This window comes from Sturnus vulgaris, chromosome 19, assembly GCF_052056855.1.
Source record: "Sturnus vulgaris isolate bStuVul1 chromosome 19, bStuVul1.hap1, whole genome shotgun sequence".
In the NCBI taxonomy this organism is placed as follows: domain Eukaryota; kingdom Metazoa; phylum Chordata; class Aves; order Passeriformes; family Sturnidae; genus Sturnus; species Sturnus vulgaris.
The window spans coordinates 11,345,973-11,367,069 of NC_142261.1; the positions used below are offsets into that span (position 1 = coordinate 11,345,973).

Consider the following 21,097-nt stretch of genomic DNA (forward strand, 5'->3'; position numbering starts at 1 on the left):
CTTTTCACTGTGAACAGAAGGATCAGGATGGGTAAGGAAAACTCCTTCAGGGTGCACTCCAGTAGGATGGGTGCTGGCTGCAGAGCACACAAACCAGCTGTGGAATAAAGGTAGCAATGATACATTTGCTATTCTTATGCAGTACTGTATTCTGAAATTTTGCTTCATATGATTTGGGTGATGACAGTAGGTGTTCAGGCAATGCAGACTGAGTACAATTTACAGCCCAGCAACTATGAATTTATAGCTGTAATAAATACTTGAACTCGCTTCCTAATACACTTGTTAATAAATGCACTTGCTACATTATGTTACAGGGTTATTTGTGAGTTTAACCTTTATTGAGAATGGCTTAATTACAAATAAAAATATATTTATGTATAAAATCCCTGCATGTAAAATCCCCTTCCTCTGCTATTGACATCCTGACAGAAACAAAGCAACAGAACATTTTCAGAGTGAGAGTTTTGATAGACAATCTTGTAATAGGAAACAAAGTTTCAGAAAATGCAGATGTTCTGGATGCTTTTGCAGTGAGCTGCTTTTTCAGCTGAATTTGTGTCATATTCTCAGTCTTTTCACTTGGCTTTTGCTTCTTCCTTGTGTTTTCATCTCTCATAGCCATCTTCCATTTGGCAGCTGTTGCAATAGTGACCTCTCCTTTTGTCTGCACTAGCTTAGACAGCTTTATTTATCTTTCACTGCTGTTGAAGCATTTAAAGCCTGGGTACCAAGCACCTCCCAGTCAATATTGTTACATGTGAACACTAAGCTTGCCCTTAAGTTCATGTTTTCTATACGCCCACGATTCACTTCTGGTAAGGGAAACAGTAGATGCTAAATGTCAATTACAAGCCTTTGTAAGAATTGTTTTTATTAAACTAATCAAGCCTGCTCTAAGATAAATCCTGTGGCAGTTTAACAGGATTGAATGAACTACCTACCTGAAAATGCATGGGTTAAGGAAGTGCTTTACTAACAGCCTGCAGCTTCCATACCTGTTAATTATTAACAGAGCTAATACACTTTCTCAAAATCAAACATCACAATTTTGGCCATGGACATAAAAGTTCCCAGATCAGGAGTCTTCTGGTTCCTTACTTTGGAGGAGTTGAAAGGCATTATCCACAACAGGTTTTGTACCTTTCTTCTGGAGGGATCTGCTGCTGGCACTGATGGACCAGTTCTACACAAATCACATCCTACCTGTTACCATCAGTGCCAGAATGTATTTAAACTTCACCAATGATAAGCAAAATTTGACACACAAAATTTCCTGTTGTGCACTTCTGTTTGGAATTTTTTAAGGGTTACTGCATTTTAGGTGTCTGTTACTATTTTTTGCCTTTGTACAAAGGAGCACTCCTGATTCTCCTATGTACTTAGTCAACACTGTATATTTTTCAGTTAGTCAACAACTGATAAAAGAAAGTTTTTTTTACCAAGATAAACATTTTCTATGCTGAAAGTAGATTCCTATTTATTATATCCACCAGTAAGTAACAATATCCTTCCACTGTGATTTCACATAGTTCCATAACTTGAACAGTTCTTTTCCTAAAACCATGCCAGAGACGTGGGATCTCTGTGTTAATGGCAAATTTTCCTAATTTTACATCAGTGCGGATTTTCCTACTCACTTTCATATAGGCAGGACTGAAGACTGTGACATACAGGAAATTAGGATGAAAGTGGCTTTTTTATACACTTCAGAGTGCTCCTCAGGTAACAGAGGAGAGCATTATGAATGGGCTACTACCAATTTCACTTAATGTCTCAATACAGCAACAACTTAATCCAAATATAGTTGTAGTAAAAGAGCTAGAAAAATCTAAGTTCCTGCTTTCTTACTTGTAGCAGAGATGTTTGTATTTCCTTTTTTCTTACTTGATTTTAGCTCTTCTTAGAAGGTCACTGAAGTAATACCAACAGCAAAATTTGGCTCAAATTATCATTCAGCATTTTAAGTACAATGCAGTAGATGCTGTCAGATATTTACACTTTACACACAGAATATATACCATTAGTGTGGATGATAATTTTCTGCATTTGCTTAGTAAGTTTAAATATCTAGAACATTCATATTTAGAATGGATTCTGCAGAAACTGGCACATGTGGGTGGCATAACATTCAGAGCTTTTTGCAGAGAGCAATAAAGACTTCCAAGTGCAAATAAAATCTTTCCACTTAAAGTTTTGGAGCAATCTGGAGCTCTGAGCAGTCATCCAGGAGGATTTAGCCAGAAGAGATTGAGTTTGTTGTGCAAGGGAACATGTCCAATATTGCAGCTGCATAAATGCTAAATCTCTGTGAATTTGGTACATGGGACATTTTCTACATTGCAGACAATACTGATAAGCCAGCAAGGCATTTTTTTGTTATTTAGAAGTAGTTTAAGTTAACATTTTTTCCTTTTATAATACTCTGCTGAACTTCAAACCCATAGATTTTGGATGAAGAGCAGCCCTTGATGCTTTGACAGAGAGAGAAACGGTTATTTTCTAGTTTTTTTTTCTTTGTTTACCTAAACCTATGCAAACATTACCAAGTGTTAAAGTTCATAAATTTGGTGCTTTTTTCTTATGTGTTTGATTTGAAAATAAGCTGAAAGTGAACAAGCTCTGGGGCTGTATTTTAGAACGGCTGTCAAATGTGCAATGTTGAAAATTAGGGGAAAAAAAACCCAAGAAAAACAGACAGACGTTGCAAAATCAGATACATCATCAGGAAAAAAAAAAAAAGGTAAAGACAGCATTGCAGTATAGTCCTGTCAATGTCTATAAAGCCTCCCTAGTTGAAGGTCCCACTGCAGGGCAGGAGCGAGGTGTGTGCAGGGGAGTCCTGAGACGAGCAGCCAGCTGCCGTGCAGGCTGTGCAGGAGGGAGCAGGAGTGTCCTCAGTGAGTGTCAGCTGTCTGTGTAGATGAACAGAATATCTTCATCAGTGCCATAACTTGTCCTGGCTTCCTCAAAGTTACTGATGCTGGTGCAGCATGTTCCTGGGAAGGAGGAACGAAATGTTACAAAAAATTGAGAAGGATTTGCAGGTGAAAGGTTCTTACACTGGATGTAACAGCATCCCCAAAACAAACTAGTATAGAGGCTACACCCAGCAGCCTAGGTTACAGCTTTACTCAGGTAGATTTTTCACCCCTAAAGAGCTCACTGAAGTAATGCTGCAAATGTGTACCAAATTGGCCCTTCAGTTCAATTCTGCACATAGACATTTCAGCATCTCTAACCCCTCTGAAAGCCAAACAAGGCAATTGCTAGAATGCCTATCTGAATGCTTCAACTAAATCACACCACAAAATGCAGCACTGATGTAATTAATGTGGCAAAACCCCTTTTGACAAATCGGGTAGTGAACGTTGAAATGCCTGTGCACTGTGAGGGGAGGTCCAGCTGTGGCTCTGTGTCAGACTCGTTAGTAATGCACTGGCTGAGAATCCCTCTGAAAGAGACAGGCTACTCACGGTCAGCATAGGCAGGGTTGTTGTAGTAGATACTCCCTGAGGCTTTGTTGTAGCCACATAACACAATGAAATGGCCCTGGTAGTCAGGGCTCCTGCAGAAGCACTTCTGTCCAATGGGAAGGAAGCAGCAGTATTTGACAGGACTTGAGCAGAGATCACACAGTAGCAGGACTGCATTCACAAGGACAATGGCTATGTGACCCTGGGACAGGTGGTTCTGGATGTCTTGAACAGTCACTGTGCTGCAAGGAAAAAACCAGGCATTGCTTATTGAAAGAGGCTGGTGTAAAGGAAGTGCCTGATGCTGGACAGTGCAGCTGGCACTTCTATAGATACACTTTGATATCACAGGAACAACTCTGCTGTTAAACCCTGCTTTGCTGTGGACAAAGCCTGACAGAACCTGTAGCATTCAAGACCTTTTCATTTCATTGCTGCTACTGATGTGCAGGGCAACGGCTCTGGATTCTGCAGTAACACATTCTGAGATGACATACGAGATGCCCCAAAGAGTGAAGGAGCTGGCAATTCACTCAGTAACTTGAGGGACTTCTGTTGTGGGAAAATTTTAAGTCAAGTGTTCACTGTTGCTGTTAGAAAAGCTTATCTCTGAAACACCAAATCTTTATCGACTGAGTGGTGAAATACTGTGTAACCACTAACCAAATTAAGATGTGCCTAAATCTGCCTGTGTCACGCAGGACTGTGTTTCTCTCAGTTGCAATTTTGAATCACCTAATACTCTTGAGGTTTTATTTCTGCAGAGAGTAAGGATCCACCAAACATAACCTATAACCTCATCTGTTAAATGCTGTCCTTCACCAAGGCAGATGGTGTGTTCCATATGTGTGAGAAACTCATCACTTGGATCTGTTCCAGATGTCTGTGCTGTGTGCACCACCTGACTGAACTCATGTGCTTTTTATTTAATCCTTCCCAGTGTCACTTCCCAACTCTGATGCCTCAGCCTCAGTACTGCACAGGTAGATATGGCCTCTGTCCCTGCCCTGATCAAGGCCACAATCTTAAGATTGCAAAAGCAAGAGGGACTGAGTGTCCTTTCTGTCCTGTCACAGCTGTAATTAAAGTGATGGTGACTCCACACGTGTTCGAAAGGACACTTGATTCTGCTAAATATAAGTTACACTCCAGCATTCAAATGCTATTGTGGCTGCCTCATATCCTCTCTTCTTTGCTTACCCCATATCATTTACCCTACTTCGACAACAGGCACCCAAATCCAGCTTCCCTATAAAAAGGGATGCAGCTCAAGTTGGATGCTTAGTCATTCCCCAGTAGAATTTCTCTGCTGATTATGAAAATTATGCAGTTTTTCCATTTCTTCTGGGTTTGCAGTCCTTTCATGGTCCCCTTGGCAAAAGCTCCTATACTAACTTATACTTTGCATGCTTGTCTGGGAACAGAGATCCATGTTTGCATAGCTCTGGGAACAATGAGTTCTGTGCCCACACAGCATTCTCCTTAATTCTAACAGTGGCAAATTAGAGTGCTGTAGGCACTCCCTACTGCCTAAGTGTAATGGATAACCAAATTCAAAACACAGCTCCTGTCAGCATTTTCATATCACTTATTGTGCATCATGACTAATTTTTATTCAAACTTCATTATTAGCTCTTGATGTGCATGGGTTTTTTTGAGACATATAATACACACTAATTGGCAAAAAAAGGCTTAGGGCTTGATTTCATTCTGTTTCAGCAGTTTAGCTTAGCCTCCAAGGAAAGCAGGGGCCCACAGAATATCCAAAGAGAAAGAAAACAGTGAGCTTACCATTTCTCCACCAGCACCTTGCAGTCTTTGGCTTGTGCAAAGAGCTGATTCACTCGATTCTCTTCTGTGTCAAAGTGCTTCCTGTAAAATGACTGGGGAAATAACAGAAGTTCTGAACTGGAATGGTGTTTACCTTGGGTAATCCACCACTAAGTCTGCTAGCAAGGGCCTGCATAAATTGGAGATCTTGCTCCCTTAGTTCACTGGAAAACATTACAAGAATTTCTGCCCTGGGTTACAAATTAAATTTGCTCCTGGTCAGTTACTGTTGCAGTTTCTATCCAGTGGCTGTTCAGCTGCCTACATGAGAGAAGCTTGTCTGGTTTCCCAGGGGAAACTGGGCCGGAGCTTGCAGTGAAGTCACTGCTGCTACAGGCCCTCCTTGGCCCCTTGATGGCAGTCCTGGAGAGGCCAAGCTCTCGGTGGGTGGGAGGCTGAGTTCCCCTCTCACCTCTAGAGGTGGATCTTCCAGGTCAAGGCTGAGGCACGGTGGTGGGGAAAGTGTGGAAGCTAAACACTGCTGCTGCCCAGGCTGTACCTGTTCTGTAGATAAATACAGGGCTTCAGTCTCCAAGGCTGTCAAATAGGTTGGAACCTTTCATGAACACTACATGCAAACTTTTTTAAAATTCAAAAAATGGAATCAACACAGGATCATATTGCCTTTGGAACAGATCTGTGCCAGTTTTGGCAGTAGGTCAAATTAACCATGGTTGACTGCCAGTAAAAAAACAGAGCTTTTATAGCATGACACTCAAGGCTTTTGAAGCTGCTTGCTCTGCCCCTGTAGATGAGAATACTGACCTGATTTTTGTAGCCCTTGTCCACTCCGAGTGTCTGGGTGCAAAATTTATGCCTCACTCCGAAGTGCCGCATTAAGTAGGCCAGGTCAATAGTCCAGATACTCTTTGTTAACTGGAGTTCCTGGATGGCTTTCTGAAACTCATCATTGTCCAAATGATTCAGGTACCTATGGTATCAAGAAAGGCAGGGGAAGGGAAGCACAGGTCTTAGGAGAAGCAAAATGCATGCTCTAGCCAAGCCTCTACACCACAGCACATGAAAACTGAAACAATGGGCTTGACTAAGAAATAAGGAAAGAAAAAAAAACAAACCAACCCACAAAGAAGACAGAAATTTAAGGGAAGGGAGTAGGGAATATTTAATTGGATTTACTGCTGACTTTTTAAAATTGGAAATGTGTGGTGCCTTGGCTGGTTTAGAGTGCTAGAAATGTACAGGTGCTGTACCAGAGTCAAGCTGGTATAGAACTCTGTCCTGAAGGGTTTACAGTGTGATGTACAAGTGTATTAGAGCCAACACAGAAAGAAGAGTTAAAGACTAAAACTTCCTTCACACAATAGATGGATTTCAAAAGGAGGAGCCGTAAAGTAATTCAGTAATTATTCAAAGGAAGCTTGTCTTAGGCACTGATGACACAAAAGGAAGAAAGGGGGAGATGAAGTCAGGAGGAAGCTTGGGACAGGTTGCAAAGAGGGTGGGGCAAGGTAGTTACAGGGAGTTCTGAAAGTAAGGAAACAAATGGAAGTAAACAATGAAAAATAAAAAGCAACTAGAATTGAGGATGCAGGGCAAACAAGGTCAGATCAGCAGGGTGAGAAGATTAATCTTGAAAGCTGAGTTTTGGGCAAACTGGAGTGGCAAAGAGGTAAAGGGAATAGAGGTTACAGTAGTCAAGATGGGAAATTACCAGAACACGGACTAACGTCTTGGCAGAAGGGATGGAGAGAAATGAAAATCTTCTGCTTCATATCTACTAAGTGGACATCTAAATAGGTATTTCTCCTGCACCTAAGCTCATGTTCCTCTGTGGAAGGAAAGAGGAGTTCAGCAGGACAGCTACTAGTTCAAAAAAAGGTAAAACCAAAACTAAACAAAAAAAATAAACCCAAAGGGTAACACAATATTGAAGCTGAAACTACTCTTGGAACACAAACACTCATCCCACAGGTTGGGGCTCAGCAGGACAGAGGCAGTACAGGTACAGCACACACTCATAAACGGGGATACACCTACCCATTACTTGAAAATACAGAAAGGAATCAGGTGAGTCACAGCTAACTATCACTTCTGAATTGTAACAGCAGGACAGAGGCAACACTTCCTATGAGCTTATATATGCCAGCCTGCAAGTTCATGGAGCTGATTAGGTATTCTGCATCTGTCTAATGAGTCAATTATTCAAAAGGAGCTGAAGTTCACTTCCATTTCTATTTTCCCTTGCTCCTGCTGGAGAGCTGGGCCAGGCCCAAGCAGCAGTCACAGTCCAAGGGTAACTCAAAAAGTGCTGCTCTCCTAAAACTGAACTCATGGCTGCTTCAACACACCTCCCTGGGATTTGCTTCCTGCTACCCCTCCCCATGGAATGGGATTTCCTACTCTAAGAGAGCCACTTACTGAAGCACCATCCTGGAGCAGGCCAGCCCGCAGTCCCAGTGGTACAGCTGCTGAATCACTGGCACTTTCAGCTGGATGCAGTCAACTGTGAGCAGAATACAAACAATGTCAAGCCACACAGGAATGTTTTTCCATGCCACTAAAAGTCAGCCTGTCCTCAGTACTACAGCCACTGAAACTTAGGAACGTGTTTTTGTCTGACTGGCAGGTGGTTTTGTGTGTTTCTTAGGGGAACGTGCGTTTAGTGTTTCTGTACAGGTAGGCATTTGGTTTAATCCCATACTCCTTTATTGTTCCATACCTAGATCACTGGCTTTCCATCCCCTTTTCCCTTGGGAAGTTTCTTTTTCTATATATTTTTTTGTGTGTGTGTGATGTACATCTCCACTCAATTGAAGCTGTGTCTCCTGGATAAGAGCAGGTAAGACACAGGTACTCATCTTTCTCCTGTGTCTGACTGTACTTCTGTGCCACAAGAGGGGTTAAACCAAACTGGGAGAAAACATACCAAGATCTCTGGGCAGGAATCTCTTAGAAGCCCCACAGATTTAGATGTCTTTTTTCTCAGGAATGAAAAAACAAAACTCACAAGTTAAAACTCACAAGTGGCACCAGTTGTACTTTTGTATTAATTCCATCAAAACCTCAGTCGAGAGGGAAAATTAATAATCTCTGCCAAAAAGGCCCAAAATACAAACTCCATCTAGTTTTTATTTTTTTGTGGAGTCAGCAATGTGGTAGTTTCAGTTTGAAGAACACCCTCACCACCAGCAGGACTTGAAGAGTCGTGCCTGTCATTGCTACTTCAGCATTAACCAAAGTGAGTTAATCACTAAGGGCTTTTCTCAGTAACCTTTGATCTAGAAAAGGCCTTTGGAAGTTTTAACAAGGTCTTCCGTATTTTATGATAGGAATAAAAATGCATTTGACATCATGTGGACTTGTCTAGTTTTGGTGTAATATTACTTGTAGAACTTTTCAAATATTATATTTTTCCTAGTTGTGTCCCCATTTAATCATGGCTTTAAAGACTGGCATACCAGTTGATATATTCAGTCTTTTAAATTCGTCTAGTTAAAGATGCTCTCAAATATCATTAAAAAAATTCCCACTTGTCCTCAGACCAGGACTTCTCAAATATTTTATCATCATTTTTTCTTGGCATGTTATGAATCTGTTCCCTTTTTGTAAACAGCCAGGGCCTCTACCAAGTCCCACATTAACTAAGGAGTACGTTTTCTACGTGAAAGCTTCAGAGAGCAAGAACAAGTTTTCTTGGCCGTCCAGTTTCCAGTCACCTGTCTCCCAACACACCTAGAGCTCTTCAGCAATGGCTGTCGCTGTCCCGAGACGAGACACCAGCCCGTCTATGCCGTGCCTGTAAATCACCTTGCGAGCCTCTCTGCGCTTTGCCAGCTCCCCACCGCCACGACCTTACCGACCGAGCCGGCGATCGCACATCTCTGCTGCGGGCCAGACCCGCAGCACCGCGGCTCGGGGGCACCGAGAGGCCGCCGGGAGCTCCTCCGGGGCCCGCAGGAGCCGCCCGCTCCCCGCCGCCAGCCGGGCCCCCTCCCCGGCCCGTTCCGCGGGGCGGGCTCCGCCTCCCCGCCGCCCCCTGCCCGCCGAGACCCCGTCGGCCCGAGCACTGACCTGGCGGCGGCTCGCCGGCCTCCCGGGGGCTCTTCATGGCGGTGGCGGCACCTGCCGCCCGTTCAGCGCCGGCCCCGCCGAGCCGGCGGCGCGGCCCCGGGGCCCGGCGTTGGCTCCTCCCGGAGGCGGGGGCTGAGGGGGGCCGGGCCCCGGAGCGCTTGCCCCGCGCCGTGGCGGCGGGGGGAGCGGCGGGCCGTGCGGGTGGGCAGGGGCAGGGACATGACACGACACGGCGGGCGGGGGCCGCGCAGCCCTGCCCGGGGCACCGCGGGGCTGCCGGGCTGGCCCCGGCGGGAGCGGACGGGACGAGGCCGCGCCGCCCCCAGCGCCGCGTTCCGGTTCCGGCGCGCGGAGCAGGGCGGGAGGCGGCGGAGGCCATTAGCGGAGAGCGCGGGCACGGCGGGCGGTGAGCGGTGAGTGCCGGCCCCGGGCCCCGTCCCCTCTGGGGCTCGCTCGCTCCCCGGGCGCTGTGGGGACGGCCCGAGCGGTGCCGCATCCCGGAGGGGCCGCTCGGAGCGGCGGGGGCGGGAGGGCTTGGGGAGCCCCGGCCCCTTCACGGTGCTCGGCCCTGCGGTCCCCGAGCGCGGCCGTGCTGCCCACAGGGGCCGTGCCGCCATGGGATGTACTTGGGGCTCTTCCCGTGGAGGTGAGGGTGGTTTGTTATGTGGTCCTTAAAAGCAAATTTCCTACAAGAGACCTGGAAAGGACTGGCTGTTGATATTTCAAGTCTCTCCATGGGCACGTTTGTAGAGAAGTGTTATTGATTCATAGTCAAAGCGCATGGTGTGTTTAAATGTGAGGAAATTGGCGTTTTACGCTACTGGAAAGGATGCTGGACTGTGTAGTTGGAGCTTATTGTACATCTTCCTTTGTAATAAAAGCTTTTGTTTTCCTTGTGCCTCAGGTGTAGAGCCACAGCACTGCAGCCATGTCCATTGGAGTGCCCATCAAGGTCCTGCACGAGGCCGAGGGCCACATCGTGACCTGTGAGACCAACACAGGAGAAGTTTATCGAGGCAAACTTATCGAAGCTGAAGACAACATGAATTGTCAGGTATCTTTTGCTTCACAAGAATGGAGGGAAGGTTGGATCTGGGCCTGGGAAGGCTGAAAATTTGATTAAAAGACTGTTGCTTTTAGTTCTGGGATAAAGAAAACTGTGCTGCTGCTTTTTATCGTGGTGGATTCAGCAATATAGAGTCCTCCAAAGAGGCCAGAGCTTATTTCCAGTTTCAGAGTAGGATTGAGCATCTCTGTCAGTAGGATCAGAGATTCTAAAATTCTGTCCTCTGAAGAGTGTTTTTCTAAAATTCTTTATTTAAAGCCACTGAGTGTAAAAATAAAAATACCTCAATTTAGGAAACTGAAGCTTTGTTAATGCACGTTAGTTCAGTCATTCCAAGAGGGCCTAATTTTGACTTCAGGCAAGTGACCATTGAAATCTGAATGCTTTCCTAATAGTACTAGAACAGCTTTATTAAAACTATTTACATACAAGAAAACAAAAATAATGATGCTGATAAAGCTAATTTATAAACTGGGCAGAAAGCAGAAGTCGTGGGCAGCAGGCATGGGATGTGTTTAAATGGTCGTGATGCCTCGTGTCCCAGCTGAGGCCTGGCTGAGCACCGACTGATTTTTACCTTCCAGATGTCCAACATAACAGTGACATACAGAGATGGCCGGGTGGCACAGCTCGAGCAGGTGTACATCAGGGGCAGCAAGATACGGTTTCTCATCTTACCAGATATGTTGAAGAATGCTCCTATGCTAAAGAGCATGAAGAATAAAAACCAGGGTTCTGGAGCTGGGCGAGGGAAAGCAGCTATTCTCAAAGCTCAAGGTATGTACAATTTGTTCATGGCCCCTATTTTTCTGTAGAATTGGAAAACTCATCTTTGTCACTGAGGAGATTAAGCAGTAAGAAGTGAAAAGGTTACTGGTTCATACAGTGTTTTCCTGTATGTTTTGTCTTACAGTGAGAGTCAAGACTCAAATTGTCCCAATTACCTGAACATGTAATATTGGTACTACAGCAATTTAGAGTAATAACTTTGTAATTTAGTGAGTAGTCTTGTTAAAAAGAGCCTTTCTGTTAAACTTCTCTTTCCCTGCAGTTGTGGCCACCAGCTGTTTGGAATACTTGGGGAAGGATTCAGGTGTTCTGTTAAGTTTTTGTAGGAAAACGACTTTAGTTATAAAAATGGTACTTAAGCTACTGGGAAGCTGTAATTATTGGCTTTTCTGTAGTTCACTCTCACTTGTGCCTCTCTCAGGGGATCAGTCTAGTTATTAGGTAGCTGAGTAACAATCATGTGCCACAAAGTCCCTGGTTAACTTCAGTGTGCAGCAACATTTATGTGGGGGAGTAACTTACTGAATAATGTTGCAAAACCTTGCAGAAGTGTGGGATTTCAAATCTCTTGGGTGACACAGATTTGTGTGTCAGAAGGAATATGAGATATATGAATATTTGCTGCAGTTGTTCTGAGGAGCCAGACTGGGACCGTGAGGTTCTGGTTCTTCTCACAGAAAGCTGCTTGCTCTCACATCACTTTCTGAGCTTTTCCTTGCTTCTGAGCGAGAGACCTTGAGTGTTGTTGATGTTTTGCTTGTCAGTTGTTGAGATAAATGTGCAGATATGTGTCAAATTCATGTTATCCCTGATGTTTTCTTTCTTCAGTGGCTGCAAGAGGAAGAGGCCGTGGTATGGGCCGTGGCAACATCTTCCAGAAGCGAAGATAATTTTGGTCTTGGCCAAATTGCTTTTTTTTATTAGGGGTGTTAACTTGACTATATGTGCATTGGTATCAGTTTTGTTTAATAAATGTTTCTGACAAAAACTCGTCTGCTTTTACCTGACAGGGCAATTCTTGGGCAAATACACTGTAGGCTGATTTCAAACTCAAGCCAGCTTTGGAAAATAGTGGACTTTATTATATCTAGTTTTGACCATTTTGTGTGATGCATTGGTTTTGAAAGATCATTATGTTTCCTTTTTCTTGTTTAGTCCTGCTGTCATTTATTCTCTTTAGAACGAGTTCTTAATGAAAAATTAAGTCATACACTATAAAGTATTATTAACAGCTGCATTTATGGAAAATATAGCAAAACAGAGGCAGCTTCCTGAGAAGCAGAGCACTGTGTTCTTTTCCTTTATATGGACCTACAATAGAGGTCCATCTTCAGATCTGTATACTGAACATTTATTCTTGTATTTCTTATTTTTCTCTTTAAATATGGGGAGAATTTTTCATTAGGAGCACACAACTTTGATAGCCTGAATCTATATTTGCAGTGAAAAAATCTATTCTGACTTTCTTAGCAGTTTTTCCCTGTGTCTGGGAAAAGACAACAGCATAAAATAGGCATTTTCCAGGATAAATTTGAAATGCTTTATGGATTTGAGAGGCAGTGCAGGTATATGAGGAAAGTCTTATAAATTGTTACCCATTAAATACAAGTCAATACAAAGGCTGATATTTTGAGCAAAATCAACTTCAGCTTTTGATCTTATTCTCTATACACAGTTGTGTACAGATCAGCTGATCTGCAGGAAGCTAAATACAGTTGTAGCTTCAGTTTATTTTGCTTGAAGTGTAGTGTGGGTGTTTTTACTGCCTTAAATGGTTGAAACATTTCAGTGTAACCCTTCTGTACCTCATCAGTACTTGCATACAATTACCAATCTGCACACACACAGAAGAGCTGCTCTTGCTTTTGTACTGGGATGCTGTGAAGACTCTCCCTTGTGCACAGACAGGAAAGTTGAACTAATGTATTAACTTGTTGAATTGTGTGTAAATAAAGCTGTATTTGGTCTCACATCACTAAGGAAAACCCTGCTGCATGTTCTTCTGGGTAGTAGTGATCCTAAATATTTGCAATGGAAACCTCTTTCAAAAGTGTTTAAGGGATAATTGAGCTTAAATTGTAGTGTCATCTTACACCCCTCCCAAGGAATGTGTCCAAAAGATGGCAGTCCTCACAAACAGGGACCATTTCCACTGATGGTGACTGGCTCACCTCTTTTAAAGTCCCTGTTCCTCCTCCTTGAGCAATACCAAGCTGCTGTTCTCAGGAGCAGTGCATGTGGCATTCAGCAGCACTGAGGGTGGGGGACAAGCAGGAATTTTGGAGAAACTAACCCTCCTCAGGAGGTTTGACTGAACAAACCCTGTATCTGCTTTAAGAAGTTTGAAGTACATCTCTAATGCATATCGGTTTTGAAGAAGATACTGCATTTTTGCAGAAACACAAAGATTTGCACTATGGCTTCAGATTGAGGCTGAATCTAGGGTGAACTGTTCAGAAAGATACTGTGAATTTAGGATTAAAAATGTTGAAGTTTCACGCCGGTAGGAAAGTCCCAGCCAAGACAAACATCACTTAGCAATTTCTGAGTGGAGTAACTGGAATGCTAGTTTGTTACAGGCTGTTTTCCAGAGCCTTCCTGTGATGTATGTATACTTAGAGTGTGAGAAATCAAAATTTCCCTCGCACAGACGAGGTCTCACCCACTAGATGGCTCTGTTGGGAAGAGAATGAAGCTCAAGAAACCAGAACCCTCTGGAAAAGAAAAATGCAAGAAATGTGACTTCTGCTATAAAGTCCATTAACTGAAGGGCTATTATAAATTAACATGAAAATACTCACCTTGTTTTCTTTCTTCTTCAGTGTTCCCAGAGTGCTGGCTTCCTACATGGCTGGGTTATTCCAGCTGTTAATTGATGCTGTGTTTGCCTGGTACTTGGCTAATTGGGCAAATGCACTTAGATAATGTAGATTCCTCAGTTCAGTATCTTAAGCAATCTATTTTCCTGGGATGGAAGGAGAGATGCAGCTGTTTTTAACATCTGCACTTATTTATCATTTTTTAATCACAGATTGCAGCATTTCTTTTCATTCTTTGCCATCACACTGTGTGGGCTTGTAAATCTCAGGCTCTTCAGTGGGCTCAGGGCTCTCCACTGTTTCCTGCTTTTGACAGAGAGACAAGCACTGGCCTAAAGCCTTTCTCTAAACTTGTCCCTTTGTTAAACACAGTGTAGGTGCCTTGGGAGTGCTCATGGGACAGAGTACTGTAGCTGTGCAAAATAGTGTGTGGAGAGGTAGAAATTCACCCAGTCTTCAAGGGTCAAAACCACACTTGTGCTCCAGTATGGAAACAGGGCAAAACATCAGAGAAGAGTTAGAGAAAGTATCACTTGAAAAAAATTGCATAGAACTGTAGGATCTTTCCTCACTCACCAGGTATTTTCATCTCATTCATGTGCAGTTTTCTCCAGGTGAGTCTAACTTCTATTTGATCCTAAAGTTGTACTTTTCTTTAATTCATTTTTCAATGTTCTTCAGAAAACTTCCAGAAGAGCAGAATGGAGTGGTAAATGTGAATTTCTGGTGCTGATAGTCAGGATAACTGTCCAGTCTGTATCTCATTGCTACTTGAGCTTTACAGTGAGCTTTCCTGTAAAATAGATGTGTCCTATTTCCTTTACCAGTAAAATGTGAGCAAGGGTGGAAGACTGAGGTCCCAGTGGAGTAATGGTTTGGTAAAGTAGCAATGGGTGGGATTCTGAGGTCCACAAGAAAGTGCCAATTGTTTCTTTCTCAGGGAAGGGTCAAAAGCGGGGAAAGAGTTTTCCCAGGGGCCCTTGATATTTCCATCCTGACAGAAGCAAAAATTTAGATCTGGACTTGCACCTTATTGCAGCCAAAGTGATTTCAGACAGACTTGGTCTTCCCCTTCTAACATTAGATAAAACTTTATGGGACCCTTCTGCCTTCAGTGATTTTTTGGAAGGAAATGCAGATATACCACTTTAAAAGCATGGTCATGGAGCAGCCTTGAAGAAATGCTGATGGGTCAGTGTGTGCAGATAACTCTGCAAGTGAGAGGAGACTTCTCCACCTGCTCACACCTGCAGACAGGAGAGCCACCAGCTGACTGCAGTGTGCTGGTGCCTGAAGTAGCCAAAGCATTGCCAGTCTGCAAGTATTTTCCAGGCCAAGCTGTGCTTTCTCTGCTTCAGGTGTCCTGTTGTTGCCTAGACCTGGAATAAGAGCTCTTGATAGAGTCAAGAGTATTTTGGAGGTGATGAAAAAGGAAGTGCCAGCCTTCCCTGCTCATGGTAACTGTTCCTCACAGAGCAGGGTGTGGGGTTATTTAACTCATTGTGGAGGCTGACATTAGTGTGCAGTATGAGTAGTAGGTTTGGGGTGGGTTTATGCCACTTAATTCAGATGTTTAAAGAGAAAAGTATTTGGGGTTTGTGTGTGAGTTGCTTGTTCCTCGTAGACGGGTTAGTATTCCTGGCACAGGACCTGTCATTGCATAAGCAAGTATTGTGCAGCCTTCTGCTGCTCAGCACAGACTATCAGAGTCCATGAAAAGTGGAGATTTTCCAGCATCGTTAATTCAGGGGAGAATGCTGAAGCCTTGGCAAAGAAACAGATTGTATCCAGAAGATGTGTAGTTATGCTGGGAGAAATGAAAAGAATTGCAGAAAAACACTATTATTGTTCTTTTGTTTGGTGAACTGCTTGCAGTGAGCATTTAATTTGTTCTACATTTTCCCTTGCCTGGGGACTTAAAATCTGTTGTGTGGTTGGGGGTTTGCCCTAATTCCAGCTCACTGGAGAGATGCTGGTACATCTACTCCAGAGCAAACCACTGCTTGTGAGGCAAAACTTCTTACATTTTGTCCCTTGGTGCTAAAATGTTAATAGGCAGTGAGTGGAGCCCCCAGCCTCAGAGAGACTTTGGAGCACTGCAGCTGATGGCCCTCAGCAGACATGCAGTGAAGCTGATATTGTGACAGTACATAGAGCCATGTGGTGGCATTTTAGAATGCTTATTGATATCTTCACATTCCCCTAAAATCTCAAGTAAGCTGTAGGGTGGATAGGGTTTTTTCCCCTGACACCATATCCAGCTGAGACACAGAACAGGCACACTGAGATTTTGACTTCTCTCTAACAAAGAGGTGTTGCTGTTTGTTGCTTCATGATCAAATGAGCTCCTTTCTGTCTCATGTCTCTGAAACAGCTCCACAGCAAACCTTTTTTGCAGAGCTCAGCCAAAAGTCAATGTTATTCCCCTTGAAGAGCACTATATCAAAGGGCACATGAGATGCATCCTCTGAAGCAGACAGGAGTGTGTCATTTGCCTGCAGTCTTGTTCACCTCTTGCTTTTGAGGGCAGTTTGGATACAGCAGCAGAAGTGCTGTGGTTTGGGGAAAGGAGTGGCTGCCTTTAAAGGAAATGTTGCTTCTTCCTTTTCTCCTGGTACTTGTTAGCATTGCCTGTCTTTGTTTTGTCTTTTCACTGCAATCTCTTTTCTTTTTTTTTTTTTTCTCCAGTTAATGATCCAAATTTGACATGGAGAAAGTGGATGAAGCTCTAGGGAACTCATTAGAGGCTTTTCATATCAGAATTTGACTCCAAATACATGAAATTCTAAACCTAGGCAGAGATTCATGCCATGATGAATGTAGGGATTTATACTGTGCTGCAGCTTCTGGCTGGAGGCTGTTGAGAAGTTCCATGTAGGAGATCTCACTTTATCTCCATGGCCTCATCTGAGCCCGGCTTTTACTGGCCCTGCAGCCCCTGGCTGAGCTGGATACCTGGAAAGGAGCTCTGGGGGTGCATCCTGCTGTCCTGCTTGGGAGAGCCAAGAGTTCACCCAGCTCCAGAGCACCTGGCCCTGTGCTAGCAGGAGCTTTGGGGGCTGCCAGTGGCACTGTAAAACACTGGGGTTCATACTGGAGCTGAGGGATGGGCCAGTCCAGGGCTGAGACCTGGGGAAGGGGACCTGGAGACCCTCTGGGATCTTGCCTCTGAATATCTGGTTGACATCAAACCTTTGGCCTCCACTTGGTTCTCTTTCCCTTGCAGTTCCTGAAAAACTGAAACTCCAAAGAACTGTTGGTAAAATGAGTGGATGGGTTGTCACTTGCTCAGTTTTTCAGTGGCAGCAGAGTTCAGACAAAGGTGCACACATCAAACTGTTGGCTCTGCAAACCAAAAGATTTCAGGGGATCAAGAACAAAGCTCTGCTCAGAAGTCTGACATGGAGACCCAAAGGCAGCTGCCTCTGCTAGTCTGGGAAAGGGCCTTTTCCCCATTTTTTTGTGCCATGTTTTTGTTGTTGAGATACCATGTGTTTCAGGGGAATTACACAGGTTGAATAAGGCCCACGTTGTTTTTGATAGCTTTTCAAATGCTTCCCATCATTGTGTCCAGTGTGGGGCAGATGGACACAAAAATGGACTGGGAGGAATAACCCTCCCAGAAGCTGAGGAAGTGGCTGATCAGAAAGCAGGAAAGTGTCTCTCTTCCACCTTTGTGACACACCCTGCATGCAAGCAGAATGAACCCGATGCTGCTGTGCAAGGAAATGTCAGTGTCTCGAGGTTCACTTGCTTTTGAGGTTGTTTGGATGCAGCAGGGGGAGTGCTGGGCTTTGGGAAAAGAAGTAAATGGAAGAAAAACTGACTTTCCTCTGATCTCCTCTGCTGAAGAAGAGTTCCTGTGTGCTTATTGTGTTTTGTGGCTGTTCTGGTTTTGAATGAGCATCACTGGGCTGGGACACTGTCAGATCTGAGAGGAACTGCAGGGGTTCACAGTCAAGTGCTTGGTGTCCCAAAGTGCATCAAGGTGCAGCCGTGGCCTGGAGCACTGGCCTCAGCCAGCAGTGTTCCAGCCTGTTCTGTTCTGTGAAAAATCTCTTGGCAGCCTTAAACCAGCCACTACATCTATTCTGAGAGCCTGTTTAAGGCCAGTAAACTGCAAAACAGGTGCTCTTATCTATGGATAATGTCCCCAGCTGGGGTGGCTGGGCTTCCTGCCAGCTGCCCTTGGAGGCTTCTCACCTGCACTGCCAGGGACTGCATGATAAGGGTTTGTATTGAGGCACTTTGCCTCTCCAAGCTTTCAATCACGTCCTCGGGTAGGGAGCAGAGCAATCTCTAAAGGCAATGTTTAATCTTCTCTTGTTTGTTTTCTTAAGATGAAACAATTTCTATTTTTGACATCTTTGTCAGCAGCTGTCCACTAAGGAGCTTGTCAGCCTGCCCCAAAGAGTGCAAACTCCTTTATCTTCCCAGTGCTTGCGATGAGAAATGAATTATAAGTTGAAAAAAGAGCCTTGGCAGTGCAAAGGAAAAGGGCCTTGACAGGTTTTGAAGTGTGTGAAATAAAAAATAGATTAGACAAGCCTGTACTTCCAGCTGCTTTTTGCATCCTTACCTCAACAAAATAATTACCACTTATTTAGGCAGAGTCACTGAAGTGAGGGAGGCTTTTGCAGAACTCAGTGCTCAGCATATTGCTACCTGGAGCATGCCAAGGTGCTTACCTGGGTTTTGTGGGCAGAAGCAGAGGTAAAATACAGGATGGAGGTGCAAGGAAGGTGTTGTCTGCTTTAGTAGGGAGAGAACAAGTGCTTTTCTGTTGGAGTAACTGTTCCTCCTTCCCTCTCAGGCACCAGTGGCCTCATTAGCTGTGGTGCTGCTCACGATCTCCATGTGTGGCTGGTGCTGCCTGAGCCCCACGGAGCCCCAGCTGACCGTGCTCACCAGCACCTTCAAGGGAGATGCTTCACACTGGTGACCTCTCGTTCCAGCAGGCTGCTGCTGAGAGGTGTGCTTAAATGTCTCACTGAGAGCTGTGGTGACACTGATCACCTGGTGGGAGGTTGGGCTGGGGAAGGGGTTGTGGTACCATCTGTGCAGCTGCAGCTCCAGCTTCCTGCTACGTGACACAGGTGCCATCCCAGGCTGGCCATCTGCAGCCTGCAGGAGAGGGAGGCTGGCAAACTGAGAACGGTGGAGAGAGGCTGGTGGCCGAGTCTTGGTACTGAGTGCTGCTCTAAGTACCTGAGATAACAGCCCTGCAGGGCAGGTGTCCCTATTCAGCATCGTAACTAAGCTGGTCCCTCTGGCTATCTGAATTAGCAGCTCATCCCTTAAATACCCTTTGAGAGCCCTGAGTGTTCTCATTCAGTGCAAGGAAAGGCTCATTTCGGTTGTGTCATCCTCTCTGCTTGGTGAACTCAGCTTTTATGAAAATTGCAGATTTGGGGCCTCCGGGTCTGCTCCTTGAGCATGCACCTCATCTGTAGGGGGCCCAGGAGCACTTCCCAGCTCTGGAGCTGGGAGCACTGAGCTGCCCAGAGCCCCTCACCCATCCGTGTGATCAGGAGCTGGCAGGGAGTGGCTGGGTGTGCTGGGATCGTTTCTGCCGAGTTAGAGCCCATCAAAGTTCATCCAAGAAGCAGTGACAGGACTTAATAATTTGCATTTCCGCATATTTATTCGCAACTAGTTCTCCATGGGGAGCTTTCCGTGTGTGGCAAAGCAATCAAGTGCATATAGAGGAATAAACATGTATGTCACAGCTGCTCAGCTGAACCAGTGTGTTTCCTGCTTTATCTCCAGATCCTGGAGCTGCCAACTGGCAGGTGGCACCGCCAGGGATTGGCACAGAATTCCTCTGTAAGGGGCTGAATGTCTCATCCCTGTCCTGCTGGGTAGCAAAGCTCAGACTGAAAGCACAGCTTTGAGCAGGGCTGGAAAGAGGCTGGGGCTGAGCCAGGGGCTCTGCAGGGAAGAGCTGTGTCAGGGGGGCACTACACACTGAGGGTCTCACCTCATTTTAGGGGGGGTGCTGCTGTTATGGAAAAGCTGTGAAGATGCCTCAATGCAGAGCCCCTAAGGGGACAGTGCTCAGAGCCAAACACCAAATGTTCAGCAGCACTGCTCCCTCTTTGTAGATCTGCACTGGCGCCCCAGGCAGCTCCAAGCCTTCATTTAAATGCTTTGTGCCCGAGTTTTCTTCTTGGCACAGAGCAGAGTGCTGCTCTGCTTAGTCTGTAAGAGTTTAAGCAGATCTTGCTGACATTTGAAATACTTTTCATTTTTGCTGAAAGGTATTTTGGAAGGAAAAGAAAAAAATGAATACCATCTCTTCCATAGCAGGGAAGGAAACGAAGGGCTGAGCCTGGAGGGTGGTGGTAAATGGAGTTGCAGCCAGCTGGGACTGGTCACTAGTGGGGTTCCCCAGGGCTCAGTATTGGGGCCAGTTTTGTTTAATGTCTTTATTGATTATGATGAGAGGATCGTGGGCATCCTCAGTTGAATTCACAGATGACACCGAGTTGGGTGGAAATGTTGATCTGCTGGAGGGTAGGAAGGCTCTGCAGAAGGGTTTGGACAGGCTGGATTTGACCCAGCAGGACACAAGGACAATCATGTGAGGTCCAACAGGGCCACGTGCCATGTTCTGCACCTGGGCCCAAACAGGACTCCAGGCTTGGGAATAGAGCAGCTGGAAAGCTGCTGAGTGGAGAAGGCCAGTGGCATCCTGGCTTGTGTATGCCATAGTGTGGCCAGCAGGACTGGGCTGTCAAGCACTGAACAGGATGCCCAGGGCAGTGGTTGAGTCACCATCCCTGGAATGCTGTAAAAGAGGTGCAGCTGTGGCACTCGGGGACATGGTTTAGTAGTGGGCTTGGCAGTGCTGGGTTAATGTTTGGACTCAGTGACCCCAAAGATCTCTTCCAGCTGAAACTATTTTATGATTCTTTAAGATACTACACTGAGAAGGGAAAAATGAGTTGTGAGAAGAGAGCAGGTGGTGACCTTTGTGCAGGCCAACATGAAGGTTATGAGGTCCTGCACCTGGGACTGGAGTGCAGATAGGACTGGGTCCAGCATTTGCAGTGTCAGATTGTGATGCTCAGCACAGTGTCTAA

General features: G+C 45.1%; 2 protein-coding genes across 3 annotated transcripts; one reads left to right on the plus strand and one right to left on the minus strand.

Annotated features, from left to right (window-relative positions):
* Positions 1-311: 311 nt before the first annotated feature.
* Positions 312-9,726, minus strand: GUCD1 (guanylyl cyclase domain containing 1). Its single transcript, XM_014894710.2, has 6 exons — positions 9,339-9,726; positions 7,686-7,770; positions 6,072-6,237; positions 5,268-5,359; positions 3,477-3,718; positions 312-2,999 (listed from the first exon to the last, which is right to left on the minus strand). The coding sequence occupies exons 1-6, from the start codon at positions 9,715-9,717 to the stop codon at positions 2,908-2,910; spliced, it is 1,056 nt and encodes a 351-aa protein (XP_014750196.2). The 5' UTR covers positions 9,718-9,726; the 3' UTR covers positions 312-2,907.
* Positions 9,605-13,168, plus strand: SNRPD3 (small nuclear ribonucleoprotein D3 polypeptide). 2 transcript variants are annotated; one of them, XM_088175882.1, is made up of 4 exons: positions 9,605-9,744; positions 10,243-10,392; positions 10,989-11,181; positions 12,022-13,168. In XM_088175882.1, exons 2-4 carry the CDS (start codon positions 10,267-10,269, stop codon positions 12,081-12,083), a joined length of 381 nt encoding a protein of 126 aa, XP_088032008.1. In that variant the 5' UTR covers positions 9,605-9,744; positions 10,243-10,266; the 3' UTR covers positions 12,084-13,168. The 2 variants fall into 2 exon arrangements, with proteins under 2 accessions (XP_088032008.1, XP_088032009.1); XM_088175883.1 differs by having other exon boundaries at positions 9,613-9,751.
* Positions 13,169-21,097: the final 7,929 nt, after the last annotated feature.